Raw genomic sequence first — 22094 nt, 5'->3', positions numbered from 1 at the left:
CCCATCAAAAATAATGTTGAGACGGGCACTGAAATTGAGATGCAGAGCCTGTTGCAGAGGGTGTGGGGAAGCGGCTTTTTTGAACACTGTCTCTTGCGTGGTGGTTCATAGGGTCTCCGATGGAAAAAACTGCTGACCCATATGCCTAGGTCTGAATGATGGGCAGCGAAACTTCCTCTTAGGGGCAGATGTGTTCATATATATCCCCGGTGAGTGGAGGGTAGTCCTATAGTCCTTTAGGGCATGGAGAAACTGGTCTGTCTTCTGGATGAAGAGCTGCGATTCATCAAAGGGGAGGTCTTGGATGGTATTCTGGACCTCCCCAGTGAACTCTGTCCCTGCACAGGATGATGGTGGTAGCCATAGCTCTAGAGGACATATCAGTGGTATCGACGGCGGATCAGAGAGCGGTCTTAGCTATCACTTTGCCTTCATCTGTCAGAGCTTGGAAACAGGCTCTGTCCTGCTGGGAAAGGCTGTCAGTCAACTCTGCAAACATGGAGTCATTCAGGAAATCATATTTAGCCATTAGTGCCTGGTAACTGGCTATCCCGAACTAAAGGCTAGATGATAAGACGACCTTTCTCCCCAACAGATACAGGCATTTGACCTCTTTATCGGTAAGCGCAGACCTGGGATGTTGTTGTTTAGCCCTTTCAGAAACAGCCTTGACCACCCTTGAGTTGGGAGTGGGGTGAGAAAACAAAAATTCTGCTCTTCTGGCCAGCACATAATAAAGCTTCTCTGCCCTTTTGGGGGTGGGAGTGCAGGCGGCTGCGGTGTGCTAATTACTGTGCTAGCTGACTCGAGTATGGCTTCATTAATGGGGAGAGCTGATCTGCTTGATCTGGATGAGTGGAGGGTGTCTAAGAATTTGCATGGGAGTCGTGGACCTCTTCAAGAGGAATCTGACGTTCTCTAGCAACTCTGCGAAGATGATCCTGGAACTGTCTGAAATCATTGTGGGAAGGAGGAGACGTAGGAACCACCTGCTTTCTTCAGAGATTAAGACAGTAGTCTTACTGGTTCTGGAAGACCCACTGGATCCAGTGTGTAATGATCCTCCACCACCGTAGGATCCCGGGACAGATCTGAGCATCCTCTTAGAGGGGAGGCAAAGGGTGACTCCCTTAGCTGATCGGATCAACTCTGCAGGGGGGTACTGGTCCCAAGGACCCTAGTAGGCGGGGTCAACAGATGGTCACAGGGACCCCATGGCATGGGGTACCAACAGCTCCACATTGGATGAGGTGGAGGTTGGTCCCAAAATAGTACAGGTCTTTTGGGTGGTGGAGGATACATAGGATAGGTGAAAAAGGGCTAATTCCGGTTGCAATGGTGGTACTGTCTGTGCTTCCACAGGGGAGCTGTATTCTGCATATGGGACAGGCAACAAACTCCCTTTCAGTGGTCAACTCCTTTGGTGGTGGTGGTGGTGTTACCTCTCTGGAGATGGAGGAGGGGATTCTGGATGCAGATGACTGAAAGTATTCTATAGAGCAGCAAGGGATTCAGATCTCCCCAGTGTGAGAGAGGTTCTACTTGTTTGAACCACTGGAGCCGTCGAGGAAGACCATGCCTGAAATTGACAATGATTGGAGTTCAGTGCCAATGAATCACAGGGTTTGGGAAGTGCCAAGGATGACAACAGCAATGGATCATAGTCCGGTACCAATACAGCCCAATGCTTATGGGCTTTCTTGTTGTGCCTCTGGGACTTAATATGTCCTGACGCCTCATGGGCTGAGCTGATGGGCTTGCTTAGAGCTGAATCCTGCTCCTCTGAAGTCAATTTAGAGGAAGACTTAAGTCTCATGCTTATGAGAGTGCTTCTTAGATTCCCAATAAAATCCTGCTGGAGGGGTGGGGAGGGAGTTTCCTCCACTAGAGTTGGATTTCGCTGCAGGAGGCACGCTCCATGCTGAATCAGGCCAACATACAGGAGGGTTCCCCGGCCTGTGTCCACTGGGGGCCTCCTGGCCTTCTCCACGTGGTATTTGCAGAAATGAAGTTCCTCCCCATGTCAGGTACAGCTGGGGAGTGATCGGCAGATACCACACCACGCCATGATGTAGTCGTCCCCAAGGCAGCGTCAGTGGCCATTGCTGACTGAGAAGGATCACAGGCAGAAAGTGAGGGTATTCTCCCAAGAGACTAAACCTATAAGACATTATACTGAAGACTTTTTTTTTTAAATAAACACGTTAAAACTATTTACAAAACTAAATCCAATTCTTATTTTGTAGGACGAAGCTGAAGTTACGGACACTGGAGGTTCTGATCCAGACCATCCAGCTGTGAGAAGGAACCGAAGAGGGGGGTGGTCCACTCCACCTTTTATGGAGTCATGCTCCTTGGATGGAGTCATGAGGTGAGCCAACAGAGCTACTTCCAAATTCTCTGGCTCCAGGCACATGCCTAACCCACCCACTGTGGAATAAGATTGGGACCATCACTCAAATCAAAACTAAGTGTTCATGTGAACAACTCCTGAGTTGAGAGAACTGAGCACCTGGCAGATTCAGGTCTGCAATCTCCTGCAAAAAAACCAGCCACTAAGTCAAAAGGTCTCTGCAGATAAATCACTTCATCCAAGTGCAATTAGTGCTCACAAAACTCATTTCTCCCTCCACCCCCCCCACCCCAAATCACTGAGTTTAAATGAGAACCACATTCTTTAAAATGTATTACTTAAGAAGGTATGTAATACTTCTAGCCCCAAAATCATTTAAAGTTTCATCTTCTGTGCAAGAACTGACACTTTAAATTCAATCAGTGGCAAAAATGTCAGCAAACAACATAGCTACAGAAAAACAGAGAAGAACAAGGTTAAATATACCTGCCCCACCCCCCTCAAATATGTCTGCTCAGGGACTAAAGATCAAAGGACTCTGACAAGGCTTTGGATAATTTACATAGTTTCTGATCTTATTACAATGAAGTTCCCACTCAGGCATGGCCAGTGTGTGTATATGCACTCACACTGTAGATACACAAATGTGTCTGTGGACATTTGCCAAGTCATTTGTCTCCATGCATGGAGCTCGCTTACTTTTAACAACACTGAGGCCAAAGAAGTGAGGGTCTTTAATCTTCACTAAGTCACAAACTTGCTGGAAGAGCTCCTGTCCGGTGGCTTTTACCTGAAAAAAAAAAAAAACAACCAACCCAGCATTACAGGCAGCCCACACATACTGGCACTGTACAATTCTTCATGGTCATAGGTGATCAACAGGAACGAGCTCAGCCAGATCAGAATCACAGCACATAATTCAGAGGGCCAGGGTTTGGGGTTTTTTGGTTGCTGTAAGGCATTGTTGCCGTGTATTCTTGTCCTCCTTCCGCCCCGGCCCTCTTTGTATATGCTCTTATCCCAGTACAATGGAACTTAGGTGCCAGTCTATTTCTATCCTTTTTAATGAGACTGGAACTCTGTCATCTAGACTATTCATGCTGTGCAAATGCGACCATGTAGTGAAACTCTTGCGGTATTGTACTTATTGCCAGCAAAACACAGACATGGTTTAGAAGGAGAAAAGTTAATTTTTGGAGGGTTTGAGGAATTACAGATTTAAACTTTCACCTAGGAAGGAAAAAAAACAACCCCCCCCCCCCATACTGCATACTTGAGGGGTGGAGAAGATGGTTTTGACCACAAAGACTGAACACTTCATTTTCAAGGTAGTCTCATATGGACTGACCCGGTGTTCTTGCCCACTCCATGCCAGGCCATCAAGCTACTTTGCTAGTTCCCTTTACCATATCTTACATCTGACTAACATCAGAGTTCATGTCCCTTCCCCACCACACACAATGCCACCTCCAGAAATGTTGCTCTGTAGATAAGCTATCAGGGATCTGGTTTTTTTTTTATTTTTTTTTTTAAAAAGAGCTTCAAAGTTTACCAGACACCTACTAGCTACAGGTTGATATGAAAGGGAGATGGAGGATCATGGTCAATTAGTGCGAAGGGGAGGGTAATACCCCACATCACGCATGGGGGCTCTCCCAGCTGCTCTTCCCACACTCTTGCCACTCCTGCAGCTTTTCTTGGGGTACTCTTCCTCAAATAGTTCCAGCACCCATCTGCATGTGCTGTTGGTCAGAAATTTCCCAATCAGCAACTGCATGACAGGAAACTGACAAGAATCACATTTTATCACCCACAGAGATCTGAACAGCAACAGTAAAGTTATCGAGAATCTTTTAAATCACTGTGCAGTGGCTGGGCAAACCTACGAGCAGCAGTAGAGACACTGGAGCTGCCTGTCTGCAAACAGTACTGAATCAGTTCACATGTGGAAGGTTGTCTTCACAACCATAAAGGCAAGAAACTTAAAACTTGGCAGAAGTTGATTGCTAAGGCCAGCCATCTAATTAGCACTGCAAGTAGATTTTTTTCAAAACCTCTTTTGCAAAATGTATTTATCACTGTTCCCCAGAGACCAGATGCAGCCCTCTAGGACAGTGGTAGTCAATAGGCAGAGTGCAGGCCAAATCCAGACTGCTAGACGCTTCTGAATGGACTGTAAATGGGCTGAAACAGAGACGGGACTGCGTGTGTGGAGCTGTGCCTACTCCCCAGCACAGGGCCGAGCAGCTTGTGCAGCTGCAGCCCCACCAGCTCTGTCCTCCACCAGCTGGCAGCAGTGCAGGGTGAATGAGCAGAAGCTCCCGTCTGGGGCAGTGGGAGCTTCTCTGGGTGGAGCGGGCAGGAGATCGGGGAGTTATATGCCTAGATGATTCAATCCTGCAGTGGGGAATGTCTGAGGTTCACTATGACTCTGAGGAAAGAGCAGCTGCTTTTCTTGGTCATTTCAGTCACTCTAATCACTGACCTATTCCTCACCCCATTTCTGAGATCACTGTCCCCAACTCTGTTCTGTTCTTGTGGGGACAGAGTGAGAGTTTCAGTGTCTTGTCACTTCCAGGGAGTTTCTTTCAGTATCAGAGTCACACTGTGTCTGTTTTGCCACCCAGCCCTATGAGAGAGAAGAACTGAAGCTCCAATCCATTGCCTTTCCCAGATGAGATAGGAGTCAGAGGCTCAACAGTTAAAACTGAAAACTATTCAATTACTGGGTAGCACAGAAATCTGCCCTCACTAGAGCTTCATCTTTCATCAGTGAAGTCCATGAGAGAGTTTTTCCATTGACTTTAAAGGGAGAAAGATCAGATTAGGGGGCTGTAGGGAGCTGTGAAACATTTTGTTTTGACAGGAGTGTGACCACATCTGAATAAACTGTGGCATATCAAATTTGATGCAGTTAACTCAGATTATTTGACTCTTGATCCTGCAGGTGGGATCAGCATGGGATTTAATAGATGCATAGCAGATAATATAAATACAACAGGGAACAATAAAGGAAAAAATATAAAGGAAAATAACTGAACTAAAAATATAAGCAATATCCCCTGGGTATACTACACAGCATTGCATGTTTGTTGAACAGGGGCACTTACAGTATGAAAAATGTCTCTCTGGAGTCTGAACCTTGACCAAGAAATTTGGAAATTGACTACCTCTGCTCTCAGATATATTAAGTGTCTTCCAGCCTGGGCAGCAGGAGGGCAGGGGTCATTCCAGAAGCCAGTTCTACCTATAGAACACTGACACTGTACCACTAGCCAGCTAGATATTATCACATTAGCAGGAGGCAGAGGTGAAAGCAAGCCAGTACACCCCGGTACGGCGTACCAGCAAGAACCGATGTGCTGTACCAGGGCGGCCCGGCTTCCCCAAGGGGCAATTTAAAGGGCCTGGGGATCCCAACAGCAGCTGGAGCCACAGGACCTTTAAATTGCTGTCAGAGCCCCACTGCTGGAACTTTGGGGTAGCGGCAGCGGGGCTCCGGGGGTTATTTAAAGGGCTGGGGCTCCTGCTGCCTCTACTGCCCTAAGCCCTTTAAATAGCTGTCAGAGCCCCACCGCCGCTTCCCCAGGGCTCCGGGGGCTATTTAAAGGGCCCGGGGTGGTTAGAGCCAGGGGAGTCCCAGCCCTTTAAATAGCCCCCTGAACCCTGCTGCCAGAGCCTTGGGGTAGCAACAGCAGCCGGGGGTTCCAGCAGCAGTTTAAAGGGCCTGGGGCAGTAGCGGCATCCAAGTCCTGGGCCCTTTAAACTGCTGCCAGAACCCCTGGCTGCCGCTGCTACCCTGGTGGGGGAGGGATGAGCACTTACTGGTACAGTATGGGCCAGGGCTGGCTCTGACCCCCACCCCATCCCCGCCCCTTCTGCCTGAGGCCCCATCCTTCCGGGGGCCAGAGCCAGCCCCAACCCAGCCCCGTACCGGTAAGTCCCTATTTCTACTTTCACCCCTGCCAGGAGGTATGAAAATTGCACTAGAGGGGTGCCTTCTGATGTCAGATAGACAGGTAGGGGTGTGTGGGGGGGTTAACTGTACAATTCCTATTAGACCTAGAGACAGAGGCCTTGAAGTTGAGCTAAGCAAATATAATACCTAGGAGCGTTCTCATTATGATGTGCAATCAAGAGGAAAGAGCTAGTGTACCGAGGTCTGCATCCTCCCCACCCCCTCACAGAATAGAGCATGCACACATACTACTTGTGACCAGTCATTGTGGAAGGGACATCCTAATGAAGAGTGCTGGCATACTGGTAACTAGAAGATAGTGCACAGACATATGCAGACTCTAGCATGCATTATATCAACAGACATTTTAAATAATTAGTGTATTTACATATTTTCATATTCAAACACACTATAGAGAAGCAGAAGCCTGTTAATGTACTGAGTTCTCTAAAACTGAACATGTGAAGGTAAGTGTTAAAACACTTTTGAAGAGGCGACTTGATCAAATTGCCTACTTAAGTGAACATAGGCTGCCCCATCCATGTCACTCATCTCTTCAGCTCTCTCAACTGACTCTCGCTTTCTGTATCAAGTCCATCTTTCTCACCTTCAAGGCCATGCACTTAGTTTTGGTAACACTTAAGTTTTTGTCTCATCTCCTACACTCCCTCCCTTGACATGTCTTCTTGCGGACAACTCACTTTGCATTGTTCTTCCAAGCCATTCCTTATGTCTGGAGCTCACTTTCCTAGCTCACTGTGGTATCCGAGCACCAAGAGTAGCATGCATTCTCCCTCTCCTCAAAAAGCACAGGATTCAGTTCTCCACTGCTTTGCCTCTTGTTAGTCCTTTACAAGTCAGCAAAGTGGGTGTAAAATGCTTCCAAATGAGACCGGTGGTGTTTTATATGCACTTTACAGGGTTCAGTATCCCCACAAGGGGGAATGCAATGGAGAAGTTAGGCACCCACACTTCCCTGAAGCCTGTCGTCTTAGCTCAGCAGACTCAAGCTGACAGATAATATCTTTTAATAAAGCCAATGACCGTGTTAAAACCTTCTTCTGTCACCTAGTGCATTTTAAGTTATACAGTTTTGTCTACAGTTTAAGTAAGCGCCTCAGGGCGCAGACTACGTCTTCCCATCTGTGCTCCTTCTCAGCCTCTGTGCCCAAACAACATTCCTCCCTCTCAGGAAAGATTACTCCCACTTTGCTTCAATTTACACACAGTGCTTACCAAGTTCCCCTACATCCTTCCCTATAGTTTTGTTCCTTAAAGATTTCTTGGCAGCCTTTCGAGAGTTAGCATTTTGGAAATACTGCTCCCTGCAACCTATCTTCTCAAATGTAATCTTTTATATAATGAAGGAAGAGGAAGGTGCTAACAACAATGTGAACTTGGAGACATTTGATATTGAGAGAGGGAAGGAAATTTCTTTTTTAAAGCCACATTCTTTTTTCCCTTAGCACTGCAAATTTTTTTTTTATTTAAAGATATGCAAAAATAGTTGTCAAAGTACAAACCCTACCCCATGGATGCAAATATGATCCCATAAAATGTACAGGTGTGGCATCTCTTAACAGGAGTAATGGGAATTATATGCATAAATCCCTTGCCTATCAAGTGGAGAATCTGCACTTCAATCTACTGAAAAGCTAATGACACTTACCTACCTCACCGGGCTTTTGTGAAGATTATTTTGTGATTACACAATATATTGAAAATGTGAAGTGCTACGCAAGTGCTGAGCAGTAGCCTTATTATAGCAATGAAGGTGGAAGATGTTATCTTTTGTAGTACTAATTAAATCTGAAGTCTTAAGGTATGTGTCCACTACCCATGTTAAAGAGGGGAACAGCTCCCAGCACTGGTGCACTGTCTACACTGCCACTTTACAGTGCTGAAACTTGCACCGCTCAGGGGGGTGTTTTTTCTCACCCGAGCAAGAAAGTTTCAGCACTGTAAAGTGGCAGTGTAGATAAGGCCTTACTGAGGTTGCTAGAAAATTGTTCCCATGTTCCTTTAAGATTTTGCAAGAGGAAGGATCTTTTTAAGTCACATGTTTTTCAACATATAAAAAAAAAGTGGATTTTGTTACTGGCCCCTGATTTATCTAAAAGGTTGTGTTCCATCCTTTATGCAATCTGCACCCAACTGTATTTTCAAAGTTCATGTTTTGCTTCAGCCAGCTATTCTCTTTCATATACAGACACATCCAAGTACATTAAGGAAACAAAGTTTCCCATCCATTTAGCCAATAAAACAGGTATAAACAAAAAAGACTTATTAAAAGGCTATTGACAGATATAAAGTTACAGAACCCTGACACATCTCTAAAGGCAAATATGTAGAGCTAGACACTTTCAAGATAAAGTATCAAAGGGGCTGCACTCAGTTATCCCGCTCAGTTTTCCCCAACAACATGGGCCTTCAAAGAGGCTTCAGGAAACGAGACATAAATGGCTGGAATGATACCTCCGACATTCTTTCCATTCTTGCCTACATTAAAAAGCCGAACTCTAAAGGCCCCCATCTACGCTTATTAAAACTGTATTAGCCTGAAGTGCTTCAAGCTACAGTTTTAAACATGGGAGCTAGACATCACAACCAATTTAAACACCATTGGTTATGTCTAACCTGTAATCATGAGGTGTGATTGCAGCTCATATACACATACCCAAGCCACCTTCAATCTAACTAGCAGGGGCTTCACTATAGACTACCCACCTGAGAAATTATCCAGGGTTCTAGGTGGACTTGTACAGCCCATACTGAAGCCACAGCTGCCACAGCTTCACTGCTCTGGTATCCAAGGGTATGGCTACACTTACGGTTTGCAGCGCTGGTAGTTTGCAGCGCTGGTCATCCAGCTGTGTAGGAGCAGCGCTGGTGTGTGGCCACACTCAGCACCACCACCAGCGGTGTGTGTATTTGCAACAGCATTTTGCAGCGCTGTTGGAGGCTGCATTATGCTGCATTATCCCAGCATTCCAAGTGCACCAGCGTGCTTTTTTCAAGAGGGTGTGGGGGGTGTGGTGGGTGGGAGGAGGGGAGCGGGAAGAGAGAAGAAAAAAATCACAAAATGTTTGCGAACCCTAACAGCCTGCATCAACACTGTCCCTTGCTCTGCCTCTCATTTGATCAGCCAGATAGGTATAGCTAGTAGTTGTTTGTTTGTTTGTTTTTATTTATAGATTAGCAGTTCAGTCTGGCTCGATGTTCTCACCTCCTGTCTCATTCTCTCACTGCCTCTGCCTGCCTTTGATTTTTTTTGTTGTACACAGCCGGGCTGATCGGGGAGCTCGACAAACTCGAAACAAACAGAGGCTGCAAACAAAACAAAGGGAGAAAAACAAAAAGCATTCTGGGAAAATTCCTATTCCCTGGAGGCCAATGTGGCCACACCACCACACTGGATGACGCTGGACCAGCGCGATGGCGCTGGGCTCTCTGAGCTGGTGCCCCTGAGCTGTGGGCCAGTGCCAGTAGCAGAGCAGTGCAGCTGAAGGAGCAGCAGGGGTGAAGTGCCCTGGAGCCAGCGTGCAGGCTAGCGCTGGGCTGGTGCGCCGCTGGTGGCCAGCCCAAGTTAGCTAGATTATAGCTAGTTCAGGCATGTCTACACAAACTAATCACACCCCGCAATTAGGGAGCAGAGATACCCATTGTCGGTTAATCCTGCACTAGGCAGGGTTACATGACAGGATGCTTAAAACACCAGCAGATCGTCTATATTAAGGCTGCCGGTATTGATAAATGCGGGAGGGGCAACAATAGGAAATTTCTGAGACACACATCTAGTATAGTCAATGCCCAAAGGTGGGAGGGTAGTTCAATCTCCATTCCTGTTGGATCTCCACCCACCCTGCTAAAAGCTATCAACATGTGGGATATTTAGGGTCAGCTGTGATAGAAATTTATACTGGTATGGCCACTTACCCACTAAGAGCTCAAATAAAAGCACCTTATCTGGCCTGGTTTTGAACTATTGAAAGTGACGAGCTCCAGAGTCTGTTACCAATCCTCTGATCTACCTAGGCCCTGTGGCTGTTTTCTTAGGGGATACTAGATTTAAGTATGGCAAGTATGAAAATTCCTTTATGGACTTTAAAGATTTTTGCATATTTCTGTGTTGATGTGCATGTTTTCTAAAGCCACATTTTGAATTAAAAATAAAGACCTTTGGGGAGGAGGGGGAAGGAATGGAGAGTTTTTCTAGATTTTATTTTCTCTACACAGACAGACCCACATTCCCAAAATGGACAGTTCACAATTTAGATGGCAAGCTAGATTAAGAAGCTTCAGGCATTGGTTCAGTTTCTCACATATGCCTGATAAGCAAAGTCTTGCTCGCTGGAACGATTCCCAAGATGGAATGCTGTCCACGATTAGATCATGCTGCTGCCTTTGTAATATATTTTGTTTAAGTCACTTCACTTCTCTTTGTGTTTCAGATTTCCCTACGGTAAAAATGGGGATGACAATACTTTGCAAAGTACTTGGAAATCTACAGATGCAATTCTCTCTCATTTAATGGAGTAAAGAAAGAACAACTAGAAAAAGAAAAAAAAATCTGTGAGAGAGACTCCCATTTACAGAACAACTTCCAAAACAAAGATCAACGGAGCTAAACTGCAGGGTGAGCTGATGTCAATTAGCACTGCTCACTGAGGTCCAAAGGTCAAGGCATTTCAGGTTTCTGAGAAGCTGGATTTTCATTTCAGTTTGTTACAAAACAATTTGAGAGTGAAAGGGAATTAAAAATTAGGTCCTCATTATCAAATGCAATAAAGGAGATTAATCAGATCATCCTGTAAATTTTTGCTAGGCTAGCCAATTAGGAAGCAAAACACCAATTATGTTAAATCAGCTAATAGTCTTTTGATCAATGAACTAATATGCTACTCTCGTAAGTGCAATGAAAGTTAAGTTCAGCCTTATCACTGTCTGCTCTGGCAGTTACAACACAAAACATCCATGGAACTTGCACTAAGAGCTCAGAATGAAACTTTAAACAACTCACCCCGATGGTTACACTGAGTTGCTCTCTGTTGGGCAGAAGGACGCAAACATTCCGATATTCCTGCTGCATCCTGCTTTGCAATAGCTGTCTGCTCATTGCAGAGCCGCGACAAGCTTCTCAGACCCGCTCCAGCTGGCTATTGGGGCACTCTTCTCAGGACTGAAACCAGGCTCCCTTCATGCCTCACACCTGCCAAAAACATAAGGCTTTAGTGTTATGCTCATGGGGACAAGACTGGGAGCACCGAGCAACAGGCAGCCTGTATTTAAACAGAATGTTTTTTGCTTCGTTCTAATACATAAGGTAAATAGAAATATCTCAAAAAGGCAGAACTGACAGAGTGATCGTCATACATTATTCTGACATTAGTCAGCTCACTTATTGATTAGCAATGCAGTCACGTTACTCTGGAGGTGGGGATACAACCCTCAGGAAACGTATCTGCTACTGGCAGGTGGCACACATTCCTCTTTCCTGACTCATTCTTCTCCATTGCCCACTAACAGAAACCACAATTCTAGCACCAGCATAGCATATAACAGAGGCACTTAGCCTTCAAACAGCCAAAATCACTTGAGTGAGAGATTTATAGAGCCACAAAACAATTAAACATACTTAGAATATCAATGTGCCAGGGATGAGATTACGCAGCAATAGTTAGCAACAAATAACTACGCCACAGGCGACTTTCTGGAAGAGGAAACATCAGAGGAGGAACTTGCCCTTTCCTTAGCTGGTTTATGACCATCGGTGCAAGTGAAGATTTAACCCCACTTCTCAACATGAGTCTATCAATGTACAGGAGCCTGGAGCTAGTCTGTATTTTCATGTTTTCCTTGAAACACTGTTGCAAGACCTTAAGTCCCAAAGGAGGAAAGCATCTAAAGCCAGTAAAGAGCCACAGGCCAAGCTCTCCCGCTGTACGACAGTTCTATTGAGACAACCACTGTCCACTCTCCATTTAATGGCCGAGCATAAGCGGCTTAGTTAAACGTTCTCAGATTTCCAGTGTATGTGTAAAAACAGAAATGAGACAAAAACAGTGCGACAGTGCAGAGTCTCACATATAGATATCACACAGCGCTTCAGAGCCAGTTATAGTCATAGATATACAAACACACACACACACACTCAATTCAGGCATATAGGTTTGGTGACAGCACAGGATGAGTTCACTCTATTTTAGTTCCTTGCAACTTGATTTTCTTTAGACTAAAGATTTTCTCCAACAGCTAACTATGTTTATTTATACTCCTGGATGGATTTCTCTTCAGTGCAAGGAAGCATCTCACAGGGCAACTGTTGATGGAAGGCAAACGCCCTACCACTTTGTACAGTGCTAGTTCAACTCCCTTATAGAAGCACATACAATAGTAGAGTAGAGTAAACCAGGATTGCTGCCTCCTACACCTGCAAACTGCAGACCCACAATATGCAGATGACACCCAGCTCTCTCTTTTGCCACAGATACAATCATTGCCATTACAAGGCTGTCAATGTGCCTAAGGAGTTTAGCTCCTGGATGAGGAGTAGCTGGGCCCAAACTGAACCCAGGCAATACTGAAGAGATGCTGGTCATAAGAATATAATGGAGAATTAACTAGATCACGGTCTTTTGCTTTTAAATCGACTGCTCCCTGCCCTGTTCGCGAATGAATGATGGGAAGCCTGGCAGTCCTGTTTAACTCAGCAATTAGCCTAGAAGGCCACACAGAGTCAGTGACGAAAACAAACACCAAGCAACCAACCAGCTTTATTTCCCCTTCAACTTGTTCAGAAACTTTGTCCCTTTTCCCCTAGAAAGATAAGGACTTGGTCAGAAGGACTCATCGCATTGTCACTTCTGTCACGCTGTCTGGAGTGGCTCATGACTCAGGACCGTGAGTGCCTACCTCAGGGCCGACTGTCATAAAACAGGGAGACACCCCAAGCTGGGGGTGTGTTCCATAATTAGAGTTCACCAAGCCAGTAACAAATGTGAACTCCAGGATCATTATAACAGTCTTACCATGGAGTCAGAGAGAGCCCCCTGGGGCTCTCCAGTCTATCTTGCCACCCAGACACACTGAACTTAGTGATAATGGTCACTTAAGCTAAAAATCACACCGCATCAGGTTGCTCCCAGTCCCAAGAGACTGTTTACGTATCCCAGATCAATTGGTACTCCAGATCTTACTCCAAAGACGAGGCTGGCAGCCAATTCTATAGTAAATTAACTACAGGTTTATTAGCTAAGAGCATGTCTTCACTGGCAATGTTAAAATGCTGCTGCAGCAGCGCTTTAATGTGAATTGTGTAGTCGTAGCATAGCACTGGCCCAGCGCTCTAAAAACAAACCAAACAGGAAAAAAAAAAAAAACACTACGCGCGCGCACACACACACACACACACCCCTCACCTCCATGAGGGGAATAGCTCCCAGCGCTACTGCACTGTCTATACTGGCACATTACAGCGCTGAAAATCGCAGCGCTCAGGAGGGTGTTTTTTCACACCCCTGAGCGAGAAAGTTGCAGCGCTGTAAAGTGCCAGTGTAGACAAGCCCTAAGAAAAGGAAATGAGAGTTACTGAGAGGTTAAAGCTGGTAAAATATTTTAAACAGGTGAGTCACACTTTGTAATTCTAAATAGATGTAATAAACTGCCTGTTGCCCAAAAGTCTTTCCAAGTACCCAGATTGTTTCTGGGGATCTCCGCTTTGCATCTGGTACACTTCCCTGTAAGAGTCCAAACAGTCCAGAGATGAAGGATCTTTCCTAGAATCCATATATTTATAGTTGCTGTTGACAATGTCTCTACTCATGTGTGCTTTTCCTTTGATGTCCCGTGGGTGAGGAATGCACTTTGAGTCATTGACCTCCAGTCATCACACACAACAGCCACTTGCTTTGAAAACAGCACTGTTAAAGATCTTCATTAGCATTTCACAAGTCTTCTTTGATGGGTTATTTAGACACAGGGGTGTTTAAATGTAAATGTTTGCTATTGCATTATAACAGGATACATACAAGTGAAAACAATGCAAGAAACGTCCCATTAGTTTTAATAAAAAAGTTTAAACACCAAATACACTTATACCTTTAAGAAAATCGCTTTGATCTATACAGTACTAGTACACAAGTGAATTGGCCTGAATACACTCTGACATGACCTGCTATCTGGTCAGTCAACATTACAATCACCAACCTGGATTATGGCAATTCACTGTATGTTGGCTGAAGGTGGAAGCAATGCCAATGGCTCCAGACCGTGGCCTTCAGTAGAATGGGCAGCCAATGGCACATCACCCCTGTGCTCTGATCATTCCACCAGCTCCTAGTCTAAGGCACCTGCCATCAATAGGCCAGGACGCAATAACCACGTTGCTATTGACGACCCAATAAGACAATAATGCTCCTCAGTGACAATGCTGCTCACAGAGCCCAGGTCAGTCCATGCAGAAGCCAGAGATAAAGGCTTCTCATTTAGGAGGGGTTAATGTTGGTGAATAAGCTTCCAGAGGAGGTCAGATGCATCCAGAGCATGATGTGAAGTCTTCTGATGTGGACAAAGCTCTTCTATCATCAGTAGGACAGGAAAGAAAAAAAGTTATCCAAGACGAGAGCTTCTTTTACCAGGGTATGTAGAAGAATTAAAAAAAAAAAGTCCACCAAGGAGCTTAATTTATCTGGGAAGAATTTAGATACTAAAGCAGTCTGCACTATAGAAAATCCTAAAATAGACTTCTCCTAGGCTCCCATGGACTCTTCGTTTTGGCCCTGCAGGCTACCTTAATGAGTGTGACTGCAGTAACTTCAATGTAACATCAATCAGAGAAGGGGAAATGGAACTAAGAAAGGAGAAAAACCAAAGACAAACATCTGGGAGTGGGGTAGTGGCAGACTCCTGTTCACCTCTCTTTGGCTTAAGACATTGCAACATGCCTCCTTTTCAGGGTCAGAAAAAGCAGTGAAAAGAACCTCTCTCTAACTCATTATGGCCCAAACCTACAGTGGGCCACATGCTATTTCCCAATGTGCCAGAAATAATCCCCCAAAGTCCTGGGCCATAGGAACAGGGATCTAGAATGAAGCATTTGAAAGAGAGTTACAAAGAAATACAGTGACTTCCACTCTCAATGGTCTTATCAGTGCTTTCATGAGCTTGTTTAGAAGATGCCAAGTACGATGAGCTCCAGATTAGTGATTCCTGGCATCCCAAAAGAGAAAACCCAGGATGCTTTTAGAAATACAGATGTACACCATGGGAAAAGCACATTGTATATTCTTTAAAGATAAGAGTGGGAATTCTGCTCCAAAGTTCTCTTGAGCTCAAGACCCAAAAGTGAGAATCCTACAAGAGGACAGCCTCAAAGATGTAGAATTAAGTAAGCAATTTAATCCACTGTGATCTTATATTAGAAGTTTAAGACATTGTTCTAATGTGTTTGAGCTAAATACCACTAAAATCATCACTGCTAACCCGTTTTTGTTGAGTATTAATTAAGTTTGTGCATTGTGAATCAGAAATGCAACAGTTCCCTGTTTTTACTGAAATGCAGAAGTTAAGTAGCTTAAATGTCACTCGTTCTGATGCTTATCGTCTTATTGCTTGAAAAGTAAGTTATTGCTCGGTTTCTTTGCAGAAAAAAAAAAAGGTTATTCTTCCTGGTAGTAAATAAAAGAGATTTAAACATTAAAACTAGTGATTTTGAAATGACAATTTTTAAAAATTATTTAATTCATTTTTTTTTAAAATCAAAGAATGATTTGAGGTTGCTTTGGTACTTTAAATCAATCCATCCAGATCTTGGGGGGAAAAAAGGCGTAGTGACATGGTGGAAACTAACTCCTCTTGCAGAAAGCACTAGGATATCTTTAATTCAATAGTTTAAAACAACTGTATGTCTCATCAAATGGATACTTTTAACTTCACAACTGAAAGGGCAAAAGAAACCCCAAAAGAAAAATGTAATTCAAAACTAGATTCTTCCCTTGGCCCCGCCCTTCAATTCTGCATTCAGGTGCACCATTTTCCATATTCAGGTTGCACAAACTGGATTCATTAACTTCATTTGGAAAATTCAGTAATTGTCACCCTCTTTCAAATAGTACACTTCCCGCCACTTAACGTAAACTTTTCAGAAAGAGCAAGAATTAATATAATCTGTTTACGTTAGTAAAGTAGAAGGGGGCAGTTTTTTTTAAGATCAGAATTTCAGCTCTGTAAAACATTTAGGATTAAAAAAATAAATCTAGAAGACAATACACGTGGAACAGATTTGATTCTGTAAAAGGTAGCAAGTAACTAGAATAGGTTTTCTTTGAAGCGATTCCTCATTTTTTATATTATATATGTGTGTATATGTGTAACTTTTTTTAGATATTCTTTTTCTCTCTGCTTCCAAGCAATAATTGTAAACTGCATGTAAGATAACAGATGTCTGGAAAGTGACTCCAAACCTATAGGTCACATGTGTCATTACCTGCTGACATCATATGCTCCAGGAAGTTTGTGAATGGCATAAGGGACTCAGAGTACACTCAGGCTTTGTAGCAGAGGGTTGCTGTTGGTAGTATCTTCTATTGGACTAACTTTTGTTAGTGAGAGAGACTTGAGTGTAAGCTTGTCTCTCTCATCAAAGGAGGCTGGTCCAATAAAATATATCACCACCTCACTCACCTTGTCATTTTAACACTAATTTCTGTAAAATATTAGTCAGCAAAAGTAACTAGGAACAAGATGCCCTTGTTTGCTTTATCTATCTCAGATTCTCAAACTGTGGGTCGTGATCTCATTTTAATGGGGTCACCGGGGCTGGCCTCAGACTTGCTGGGGCCCTGGACTGAAGCCAAAGTCCAAACCCCTCCACCCAGAGCTGAAGCTAAGGGCTTAGGCTTCAGCCCTGGGAGGCGGGGCTCAGGTGACAGCCCCCTATCCTCCCCAGGGCTGAAGCCCTCAAGCACTGCAACCCTGAAACACATTGATGTCTGCACAGATCATGTTTCTCTGACTTGACTCCCCTCTCACAATTTTGTTGGACTAGCTTAGAAGCATTAGGTAATGTGTGAAGTCATATTACACAATCATGCCTTGATTGGAGGCTACAGTAATGAAAATGGATGGGTAAGGTGGATATGAATGACTGGTGTCACTGATCTGCAAAATACAGATGGGAAACAATGTGTGTGTTTGGTAGAGAGTCCATTAGTATAATGACTAGGGAATATGACTGGAATTGAGATTCCTGAATTTCCAGCCCTAGGAAAGAAGAAGAAGAAAAAAAAAAACACCTTATCTGAACAAACAAACTCCTCTGAGAGTTGACTTGAAACAGAAATTATTCCTGAGGGGAAATGTTGTTAGTTTAACTCTTACAAAAAGTTTAGTGGAGTCTGCACATATGTGGGCCTTTCTTGGGACCTTTTGGATGAATAGAAGGGGGGAGGGATAGCTCAGTGGTTTGAGCATTAGCCTTCTAAACCCAGGGTTGTGAGTTCAGTCCTTGAGGGAGACATGTAGGGATCTGGGGCAAAAATCTGTCTAGGGATTGGTCCTGCTTTGAGCAGAGGGTTGGACTAGATGACCTCCTGAGGTCCCTTCCAACCCTGATATTCTATGATTCAGCTTCTCCCCCTCACCCTGCAGGAGGGCTCAGGTTTCAGCTCCCCCAGGCTGCACATGTAGTAATTTTTGTTGTCTGAAGGGGGTCACTCACAATGCAATGAAGTTTTAGAAACCCTGATTTACCAGAATTTTAAGAGAATGGTGGGGGTGGGGGTGGGGGGACAGAGGTGGATTTTAAAACACACACACACACACTACAGCAGCAGTGATGATGTTAAAAAAAATCCAAACACCTACCTTCAGGTAAAAACAGATAACACATGCCTGGGTGAGTCTTTTATGCTCAAGAGGTATATCAGAATGTGATAAAAGACCAAGCAATTATTAACCTACCAGTGTAGCAAGTTTACACATTTATACTGTGAACCTGGAACAGCTCTCCAATGAAAACAAATGGCCAAAAGGAATGCTCTTGCTTAAATACACAGAATTTCAGCCTGTCCATATGCCATTCTTTTGTTTACCACAGATTCCAACCTCTTAACCTCAATTAAACCCTAAAAGCCCAGCAAATGCATTGAAGAAGAATTAATATAGCTTAAGTCAATCATCTGTCTTCTGAGGTACCTTGCTTTTTTAAAAATGACTTACGGTTTTAGCTCCTAGAGAAGTGAATTTCAAGATGTAATTGCTTTGTCAAAATCCAACTATAAACAAACAAACAAACCACTAATTTGTAGGCTCCTTGTTTCAGCCAGGAATCTTAGTGCTTAGAGTGGCAGAACAGGTTTTATTTGGCAATTTAAAAAAAATAAATAAAAAAAATCTCAAAACTTTGGAAAACAAACAAACCCTGATATTTGTGATTGTGATTTTTGGGCTTCTGCATTTTCCAGGTTTCTTTGGTTAAATATCTTGAGCAGCATCATAAAACTATTCTCTATTGTACTTAATGCTCCATCAAACAGCACTGGAGCTGATCTGAGTAACACCAATTCATGGTGGTAACTGCAACAATTACCAAGGCTCGGCCCAGGAACTGAAGTCAGAGCAACAGTCTCCTCTCAGAAGTGACTAGATTCATCATGAGTTGGTGCTACTAAACTGCTTTGACAGTCTTTCATCACCCCCCCCCCCCCAATTCAGGGGCCTTAGAGTTATTTGCCATTTCTGCATTCACAAGACCTCCATCATAAATGACTCACTGGTCAGGCTGTCTGCACACTGGGGAGCAGTTAGCAGATAATTTTCAAAGGGCTTGTCTACACAGTAAATTACTGTGTGGCAAGCCAGGGTATGAATCTACAGCACGCTAGTTTGCAGCGCAGCTATGTCCTGTGTGGACACTAACAGCTCACTCAAAGTCCTGAAGTAGAGCTTAGCACAGTTGTAGCAGTAGTATGCTAAGCCACACTCTGAGACTTTCAGTGCACTGTAGCAGTGTCCAAATGGTGTGTTAGTGTGAAGCAAGCTGGTGCACTGTAGATTCATACCCTGCCTTGCTGCACATTAATTTGCCATGTAGACAAGCCCCAGTATAGATTAGGCCACCTCATTTCCACAGGAAAAAAAAAAAAGTCTACAGTATTCATTTTTTCCCCAGATGAATTCAGTGCCTAAAGGTCAGCCTTCTGTTAGTCTACTGAACAGGTACAAACCATGGCAGTAGCCCCGTCAGATGCTTCAACCCTGGCCTAGAGGGATCAAATCACAGATGAATCTACACTAAACTGGTTCTGGTACAGATGCCTCAGTTGTCTAAACAGCCACACTAGGAATGCTGATTTGTGGCAAGAATCATTACCGGTTCACCTCTGCTTCCATGATAAGCTTGTTCTAAACTTGTTCAGGAGCAACTCCTTCCAAATACCTATTCCACAGTTCCCAGCAGTAGTGGACTCGGACAACTCTGAAAGGGCTTCAGCCAACTGTGGAACAGTAGTGGGAGGACTGGTTGAACCATTCAGACACCCTAAGTCCACACTGGCACTAAAATGGTTCAGAATGACAGAGTTTAGGACCACACAGCAATTAGCCTTGCTGAAAGTAAATAAGTCTAATCCAACAGCACTTGGCAGGCATGTGCACAACTCAGAGCACATATCGTGTATGCAAGGGTATGTCTACTCTAGATTAAGGAGACTATGCTGGCACAGATACATCATCATAGGTGTGCTGGCATAGCCCTATGGTGTAGACAGAGCCTTTGCTGACGGGGGTTTCTGCATTGCTGTAGGACCACCACCTCACTGGACAATCATAGCTATGTCAACAGAAGCATTTTTCCATCAACGCAGCTGCGTCTACACTGGGGATTAGGTCGGTATAGGTTCGTTGGCCAGAAAAGTGGATTTTTTGCACACCTTGTGATGTTCTATATCTTGTGAGAACACCCTACACCCCCATGTTCATCCTTATAAAATGATTGGATACCACACAATGCAAACTTTGTCATGTTGGGTGTCTTCGGAAGGCTCACGATGCACTGAGCATTGATGTTGTAGTAATTGTTGTTGCAGTAATGTTATAATTTCATGTATACAGTTATGAAGCTGAAAATGTATCCTCGTAGCTTATAAGCAGCCCAGGCAGTTCACACCTCATCAGGGCACGTATGGGACAAACCCAGCCCAGCCTCACAGGAACAACAAAAGGATCTGTTGGACTCTCCAGAGTGTCACGCCCCTTCCTTTGATTAGTTGGGGGCTCTGAAGGGAGTGTGTGTGTGCAAAGCCAAGAGGGAAGAAAGAACATGATAAAAGGGAAACACTTTGCCATGATCTCTCTTTCTCCTCCCTACATCTACCACACCAAGCGACTGAAGCACTGATCCAAGGGGAGAGCCTGGCTGTGGTGGGAAACATCTAAGTTTGTAAGGGCATTTAAAGTGTTAAGATCAGCTTGGAATGTGTTTTGCTTTTATTTCATTTGACCAAATCTGACTTATGTTTTGACTTATAATCACTTAAAATTTATCTTTATAGTTAATAAATTTGTTTATTCTACCTGAAGCAGTGCCTTTGGTTTGAAGTGTGTCAGAGGCTCCCCTTGGGATAACAAGCCTGGTACATTTCAATTTCTTTGTTAAATTGACAAACTCATATAAGCTTGCAGCATCCAGCGGGCATAACTTGATACTGCAAGAAGGAGGTTCCTAGGGTTGTGTCTGGGACAGGAGATATTAGCTAGTGTCATTTGGTTGCACAATCCAAGGAGCAGCTTACATGTCAGAGGCTGTGCATGAACAGCCCAAGAGTGGGGGTTCTCACAGCAGAGCAGGGTAAGGCTGGCTCCCAGAGTCAAGGATTGGAGTGACCTAGCAGGTCCCCAGTCCACATAACACCAGAGGGGAACGTCATGCCCTGACCTATGTGGCTATGTCAACTTAACTTTTAAGTGTAGACTGGGCCCAAGGCTTGTTACAGGTATGCTAAAAGGAATGGACAGTTCTTAGCAGAGTATTTAATGTTTGTACAATATGTCACACAATATGGCCCTGTGATCCTGATTGGAGTCTCTGCGTACCAACTGCAATAATAAAAAGAGTGAGAGAGTAACACTTCACTGGCCAAAAAGAATGCAAGAAAACACTCAAATTGAGAAAGTGGACATAGGCAATTCTGTGTTTCTATCCTGAAGTGCATATTATCCCTATCCAGGAAGGGTGTTTTATTATCTATCAGTACAGATTATTTTTGGGAACACGTCTTTTATGATGACAGGTGACAGAAAGTGATTGTTCAGCACATTGCAGAGGAAAAGCACACAAGATCATTGGCCATTCAAAAAGCTCTTCCCATACTCTATTCAGAATCTCACCAACTGACCCTCAAATGGGCTCTCTGGATACATTTCACCAAACAGCAAGCATCCTGCCCTGAAGTATCATAATCAATCCCAAAAATGATACACTTCATTCAACCCCAAAACAATTAACAGAGTGAGATGGCATGATTTTCTTTGTTGAGGGGAAAAAACAAACAAAAAAAAAAACAGGGAATCATCACTTTATATTTAAAGAACCTAAACATTTCTGGATAAATTGGGACCAATTTGATTTTTAAACTCTGCCTTCCCCAAACAAATAGGAACCTCCCTTATCTGAAGAATCAACACTTACCATAGTTATTCCCTGTAATTAGAATAAGAAATAGCAGATTTAAGGAGTGTAAGTTCTGGTGAGATGTTATGGTGACACACTGGCCACTACTATCAACA

General features: G+C 44.0%; 1 protein-coding gene across 3 annotated transcripts in view; it reads right to left on the bottom strand.

The window, feature by feature from the left end:
• The window catches only part of FRMD1 (FERM domain containing 1), a 69777-nt gene that overhangs the window by 35947 nt on the left and 11736 nt on the right, over nt 1–22094 (bottom strand). For all 3 annotated transcript variants that reach the window (XM_039532312.1, XM_039532313.1, XM_039532311.1), the window contains exons 2-3: nt 11332–11520; nt 3053–3143 (exon numbers count right to left, since the gene is read on the bottom strand). In XM_039532312.1, coding sequence (XP_039388246.1) covers nt 3053–3143; nt 11332–11427 — 187 coding nt within the window. In that variant the 5' untranslated portion in view covers nt 11428–11520. The remainder of the gene's footprint in view (nt 1–3052; nt 3144–11331; nt 11521–22094) is intronic.

This window comes from Mauremys reevesii, linkage group 3 (genome assembly GCF_016161935.1).
Source record: "Mauremys reevesii isolate NIE-2019 linkage group 3, ASM1616193v1, whole genome shotgun sequence".
In the NCBI taxonomy this organism is placed as follows: domain Eukaryota; kingdom Metazoa; phylum Chordata; order Testudines; family Geoemydidae; genus Mauremys; species Mauremys reevesii.
The sequence above is the reverse complement of the archived record's forward strand: the minus strand, read 5'-3'. Positions and strand labels throughout refer to the sequence as shown.